General features: G+C 44.0%; 1 protein-coding gene across 1 annotated transcript; it reads right to left on the reverse strand.

Annotated features, from left to right (window-relative positions):
* Positions 1-381: 381 nt before the first annotated feature.
* On the reverse strand, positions 382-2,818 carry dhrs13b.1 (dehydrogenase/reductase (SDR family) member 13b.1). Its single transcript, XM_017694751.2, has 5 exons — positions 2,366-2,818; positions 2,161-2,279; positions 1,944-2,067; positions 898-1,224; positions 382-822 (listed from the first exon to the last, which is right to left on the reverse strand). The coding sequence occupies exons 1-5, from the start codon at positions 2,487-2,489 to the stop codon at positions 563-565; spliced, it is 954 nt and encodes a 317-aa protein (XP_017550240.1). The 5' UTR covers positions 2,490-2,818; the 3' UTR covers positions 382-562.
* Positions 2,819-6,978: the final 4,160 nt, after the last annotated feature.

The raw sequence follows: 6,978 nt of genomic DNA on the forward strand, positions 1-6,978 counted from the left end.
TCATGGGACAACACACAGATCTAATTTGCCATGACCAGAGGGATTGGTCTTATTTGCCCAAGAGAAAATTTTATCTAAAGAAGAACCAGAAACAGAAGGACTGGGTACATAAGAAGGGGTGTGACTATATTATTATTATTATTAATAATAATAATAATAATAATACTAATAACAATAACAACAACAACAACAACAACAACAACAACAACAACAATAATAATACAAAATATACATTTAACTGCAATACCAAATCATGCATATCTTTTCTAAACTACCTATCTGTAAAAAGATAACCTTCATTAAAAAAAAAATAATAAAAGGAACTGAGTAACTAGGTTTAGCTGAGTATTCGTGACAAAGTACTAAGAAACAGTTCAGGCATGATCTTTCTTTGTAGTTTTATTATACACAAAGTATGAGGACAAACACTCATTTTACTAATCATAAAAACTGTACCTAGAGAGCTTAGATGCTGCAATCTACATTCAAACTCAAGCTGTTTCGTGTAAACACCTCTGAACTGTAAGGCTATACTGGTCAGCAATGAGGGCCAAAGGTTAACTCAGGAGAGGCCACACAGCTTTTCACTCACTTCCCAAAGCTTCTTGGCCACTGCATCGTCCCGAGCTTTGGGCAGGACTTTGTTCACTGCACAATTGGAGAAGTACTGGCCACTCAGGCCTTCAATGCCCTCCTGCACAGCACAGTGTAGAGTGGTCTGAGCCCCTGCCTCCACGTCCTTAAAGAACACGGCTGCAATGGGTTTCATTATGTTTCTCAACACTGGGCGGCTATGGCGAACCAGGTCAGAATTGACAACCCCTAGAAAACAAACAAAGATTATCAAGTCACCCAACTACATTTATAACTCCTAACATTCTGAAGACGAACACTGACCTGGATGGAGGCTGTAGCAGGTGACATTGGTTCCTTGCAGCCTCTTTGCAAGCTCATGCGTGAACAGCACATTACACAGCTTGCTGTGGCTGTATATCCACAAAACGTCAAAGAAGGAATCACCTGTTCCAAACTCTTTATGTGCACTAAGGAGGCTAAAATCAAGGTTTCCACTCTCATGAAGCTTTGAGGACACTGTAACTATTCTACTCGGAGCACACTCTTTCAGCCTGTCCAGCAACAGATTAGTCAGGAGGAAGTGACCAATGTGATTGACTCCAAACATTAAGCCCAGGCCGTCCTCTGTAGTGCCCTGCATATAAATGCCTAAAAAAAGACAAAGCCAAATTAGCCAGTTAAATTAGCTGGTTTGCCATCTTACTTCCAAGAAATGTTTACACAGTAGCTAACACTGGTTGTACTGTCAAAATGATGCACTACAGCGTTGCCTATCCTATCAGTCATTAGTCAGAGGGCAGGTAACAACCTGAACAGGTCGCCAGACATGTATATACGCCACATAAAATATAAATTAATTCTTGGTGTATAACTATTCTAAAGTTATATAAAAGCCTGGGCTTAATAATCAGCTGATCAGTTGGTTTGTGTTGAGGCAGGGGGTTCAGGAGCTGGAGTGCCGTGTCTATGATGAAGTAAAGGGGCTCTTTGAAGCTAAAATGACCACTGATGCCTCAACAAAACTTCAAATTTGAATATGTTCCTCTTTTATTTATATGTTGTATTTTTTTACTCACTTAACATGATAGAGGAAAAATATCCAATGTTTGGGTCCAAAACCATTTATAAGCCACACATGTTAAGAGTGGACTGCTGGGATAGCTGGGACATGTAGTTCTGAGCCACGTTTGGCGAGAAGTCATCCTAAACAGAGGGCTTATTGCTTATTCGTATCATAGTCATAGTCTCAGTGAAAGTTGCTGTGACTCTGTTAAAGCATGTGGAGACAACAGCAGCAGTTGCTTTGCCGAAACGAGTCCTAAATGAACGTCTGTTACTGACTGGTGCTTGACAGAAGGCGGCCGAACCTGCATTGTTGATGAGGATGTCGAGTCTCTTCTCGGTTTTGAGGAAAGTCTCAGCGAAGGTGCGAACGGATTTCAGACTGGCCAGGTCCAGCTGCATGAACACCACGTTACTGCTCCGGCTCTCCTGTGAACAACAACACGGGGTGGAGTTTCAGGACACAGAGCCGAGTTGGTTTGAAGTCGGCGAGGTAAGAGCTAAAACGGCTAAATGCCTCACTCTTTTCACGATAGCCACGGCCACTTCACCCCGGACCTGACTGCGGCACGCGAGGATGACTCGAGCTCCTCTTCTGGCCAAATCCACCGCCGTTTCTCTCCCGATGCCCGTGTTGCTGCCTGTAGTCCACACAGAGCTTCAGAGAACACAGTACAGCAGGCTGGACCGACACAGAACCAAACAGCGAGGAGAGGAAAGCACTTACCTGTAACAATCACCGTTTTGCCGTGAAGTTTCGCCTTACTTTTACATCTCGCCCCTGACACCATTTTCCGGATTATAATGAAAACGGCTACAGAGACTCCAACGAAGAGGATGAACGCAGACATGGCCGGGTTTGTTAACGCACCCTTACAGTTCACTCTTTTGCTTTCTGTCTATAAGGGAAGTGTTTCCGTAGCCAATCCGGACAGACGAGTTGGATAGTTAGTGAGTTCCCTCCAGTACAGCGCCTAACAACAACAACCACCAGCTGAACCTGTGTTTACAGCCACAGAGCTGGATTTAGAGTTGCTCCCAACACTTAACAGCTAGATTGGCGTTTAATTCAGACATAAGCCTCGTCTAATACGAAACATACAAAGACATTCAGCACCAAGAACGGCAGAGGAACAAGGCTTCACACATACCAGCGTTAACCTAAAAGCAAGGACATCAGATCGTTTTTATACTTCTCTGAGGAGAGACCCCACCCCCATTACCCCCTCCCACCTATCTGGTCACATGCCCCCCTGACTTCCCCGAGTTCTGTCTAACATGTTTGTACCTTTTACATACTTTGTTTCTTTGCTTAGCCTCGGTCCTCTGTGTCCATCACCTTGCTCCCTTCTAAAAGTGCTGCGTCATCTTTCGTCAGAATATTTCAGTCCAGTTCAGTCATAGACCGTTACATAAAATCACTAATCTATTGCATTTAATAATTCATCGTCTATGAGTTAAACCGCTTTAAGAAGATGGGAGTGTGCGCTTGATTACATCACATCAGTTAACAGCTCAATTCATTTCTTCATTGATCTAAAGAGAACAAAATAAGCCAGAATCTACTGATTATTCCTAACTGTGACTAAACAAGTAAGTGTTAAAATATACATTCTTAAAAAAATATTCTTTGAGAGTTCTTTAGTAAAGAAAATGGTTTCTAGATAGAACCGTGAACACCCATTAAAAGGTGATGATTAAAAGGTTCTTTATGTAATAAAATGGCTCTTCAGATTGCTCTAGATAGTTTTATATAGTACCTTTTTGAAAAGAGTTCTTCTATTGTAACAAGCTTGTTTCGTGACAATAACAGAACCCTTGTTATTATACAATAACAGACCCCTATGCTATATAGAACTCCAAAACGGTTTTACAGTATATAGAAACATGTACCACACCCTCTCCATCAATCTGGAGAACCATTTCAAACCATTTAATTATGCAAAGGGTTCTGTGAATGTTCTTAGTTTTATATAGAACCACAGCACCATTTTCTTTACTAAAGAACCCTTGAAGAACCTTTGTTTTAAGACTGTATGCTTTGGAAATAAGTATGAAAAAAAAAGTTATGGTCAAAACTAGGTGTGTGTGTGTCCATGTGTGTCCAGGCCAAGGTTCTTGGGCAGGCCAAGTGTCCCTATTATAGATACAATTTATGTTAAGATGAGACTGAGTAGAGTTTCCCAGGCCTGGTTGAAACTCAGTGATACAGTTTGCAGCTGTCTGGGACAAAGCCTAACCACATACACACATGCCTGCATACACAGAGAGAGAGAACTAACTCAGCATTCTGTGATTAACTATGGAATCAAATAAAAAATAAATAGTGAAGTTACAATTTTCCCAACCATATTCATAGAAAGTCTACCACATTATCAAGCTCTTCATGATTGTAAAGTAGCAGGAAAATGATGTAGGCCCAGGAAAACGTCTGTGATAATTCTGTGATAGAGAACTTATGTAAAAATGGATGATATCTTAAATGTTTCTTTTGGAAATATTGTTTAGCTAAGACCAGGGTGAAAGGAGTCAGACATAAAAGAGTTATTCCATATGTGTGATCAAAATGAGAAAATCTGAGGGTCATTTCTCAGGAGCCAAATTTCAGAAACAGGAGAAATTGGCTTAAATCTCATTCGTAGTTCATCAGGATTTACCCATGACAAGGAGGCAGACATTAGATTAGGAAATCTCATTAACAATAATCTGGGAGAATCATTAACACAAAAACTTTTAGACTTGGATTGTAAAAGGACCCTTAAACTCATAATATCTTATGTAGCTCATTGCAAATTCCACAAATATTCAGTGTTTTTGTTGCCCAGAGATGCATGAAACCATTTAGAAGAAAGAACAGAAACAAAGAACAATTTAGAAAATGTTGTAGTCACAGTGATAAATATTCCTGCTCATATTGGCAATACACTTCTTGCAAAGCCATGTTTTGTTCTGAAAAATTCATCAAGCGTTTGATGCATGTGTGAATCCAGGCTATACCTAGATTTATACCATTACCTCTGTACAAGCCTAATGTCTTTTTACATGAACATTATGCATATCATGATGGTTTTTTAAAATTTACTTTCACTTTCAAAGTTCATGCAGTTTGTACAGCACATTTTCACTTCTGCAACTGACTAACAACATTTATGAGGAAAGTTGAAGTAGTACATTTCACAGCATGTAGAAGACTACATTTAATTGTAGAACCTGCTAGAGTTCTTCAGGAGTAAGCAAATCAGTTATAGCACTTCAACATATTAGCCCTAGAATTTCATTTATTGCATCTTTAAGCTTTAATGATGACTGGGCAGACTGACCTCTCCATGGATCACCACCTTATTGTGGTGGAGGGGTTTGCGTGCTTGAATGATCCTAGGAGCTATGTTGTCTGGAGCAAAAGCACCTGGTAGGGTCTCCCATGGCAAGCTGGTCCTAGGTGACAGGTCAGACAAAGTGTGATCCATAATAACCCCTATGAAAAGACAAAAACAGGACTTGTGTACCCTGCCCGGAACAGGGTTACCGGGGCCCCACCCTGGAGCCAGGCCTGGGGGAGGGGCTCACCAGCGAGCGTCTGGTGGCCAGGCATTTACTCATGGTGCCCGGCCGGGCCCAGCCCGAAGGAGTTACATGAGTCCCCCCTCCCATCGACCCACCACCAATGGGAGGGGCAGTAGTAGGGGTTCGGTGCTTTGTGGATCGGGCAGTATCCGAAGGCGTGGGCCTTGGCGTTCTGATCCTCGGTTGCTGAAACTGGCTTTTGGAACTTGCAACATTACCTCACTGGCGGGGAAGGAGCCTGAGTTGGTGAGCGAGGTTGAGAGATACCGGCTAGATATAGTCGGGCTCACCTCAACACACAGCTTGGGCTCTGGGTCCAATCTCCTTGAGAGGGGCTGGACTTTATTCTTTTCTGGAGTTGCCCATGGTGAGAGGCGGCGGGCAGGTGTGGGCTTTCTCATAGCCCCTCGACTCGGTGCCTGTATGTTGGGGTTTTCTCCGGTGGACGAGAGGGTAGCTTCCCTACGCCTTCGGGTTGGGGGTACGGGAACACAAGGATGTCCATAAGTGCACATGGCACCAGGACACCCTAGGCCGCAGTTCAATGATTGACTTTGTAGTCGTGTCATCTGACTTTCGGCCATGTGTTTTGGACACTCGGCTAAAGAGAGGAGCTGAGCTGTCAACTGATCACCACCTGGTGGTGAGTTGGATCAGGTGGTGGGGGAAGATGCCGGTCAGACCAGGCAAGCCCAAACGTATAGTGAGGGTTTGCTGGGAACGTCTGGCAGAAGAACCTGTCAGATTGATCTTCAACTCACACCTCCGTCAGAACTTTGACCAGATATCGGGGGAGGTGGGGGACATTGACTCAGAATGGGCCATGTTCCGTTCCTCCATCGTTGAAGCGGCTGACTGTAGCTGTGGCCGTAAGGTAGTTGGTGCCTGACGGGGCGGTAATCCTCGAACCCGGAGGTGGACACCCCAGGTGAGAGATGCCATCAAGCTGAAGAAGGAGTCCTACCAGGCATGATTGGCCTGTGGGACACCAGAGGCAGCTGGCAGGTATCGACAGGCCAAGCGATCTGCAGCTTCAGTCGTCGCCAAGGCAAAAACCCGTGTGTGGGAGGAGTTTGGTGAGGCCTTGGAAAGTGAAAGTCGGCTCTGAAAAGATTCTGGCAAACCGTCAGACTCAGAAGGGGAAAGCAGTGTGCCACTAGCACTGTATATAGTGGAGATGGTGTGCTGCTGACTTCGACTGAAGACGTCATTGGGCGGTGGAAGGAATACTTTGAGGACCTTCTCAATTCCACCGACACGTCCTCCAGTGAGGAGGCAGAGTCTAGGGACATGGGAATAGGCTTGTCCATTACTGAGGCTGAAGTCGCTAAGGTAGTTAAGAAGCTCCTTGGTGGTAAGGCTCCAGGGGTGGATGAGATCCACCCTTAATGTCATCACATTAAGGATGTGAGCCATAATGAAATTTGTATGTCATGTTGGTAATGGTTGACCATTTGAAAAAGGGGGAAAAAAAAAAAAAAAGCCAGAACCTCCTTAACCTCCTAACCTCCTTAAGACCGAACACCCGAATGTTCTTCCTCCTCGCACGGTTCTCCAAGTCGTCCGTCTTTGCCTCCAGGTACACGAGCCACTTTGTAGCTGAAGCCAACGCTGACTCAGTTTTGTCGAGCTTTTCTTCGACCACTAGTATACAGGCTTCAGCTTCCTCGATGCATTTTCTGTTGGCCGTGACATCTCCTTTGATGTCAGCTAGCTTGTTTTCTATCACCGTGACAGAGTTCGCCAAGTCACCCAGGCGGTTGTCTATTCCGTTGA

Source organism: Pygocentrus nattereri, chromosome 17 (assembly GCF_015220715.1).
Source record: "Pygocentrus nattereri isolate fPygNat1 chromosome 17, fPygNat1.pri, whole genome shotgun sequence".
NCBI lineage: Eukaryota > Metazoa > Chordata > Actinopteri > Characiformes > Serrasalmidae > Pygocentrus > Pygocentrus nattereri.

Coding starts and splice junctions, on each gene's coding strand:
- dhrs13b.1 (XM_017694751.2), bottom strand. CDS start 2,489: ATGTCTGCGTTCATCCTCTTCGTTGGAGTCTCTGTAGCCGTTTTCATT. Junction 1,225..1,943: donor CATCCTCATCAACAATGCAG/GTTCGGCCGCCT, acceptor GTCTTTTTTTAG/GCATTTATATGCAGGGCACT. Junction 823..897: donor CTGCTACAGCCTCCATCCAG/GTCAGTGTTCGT, acceptor TTTGTTTTCTAG/GGGTTGTCAATTCTGACCTG.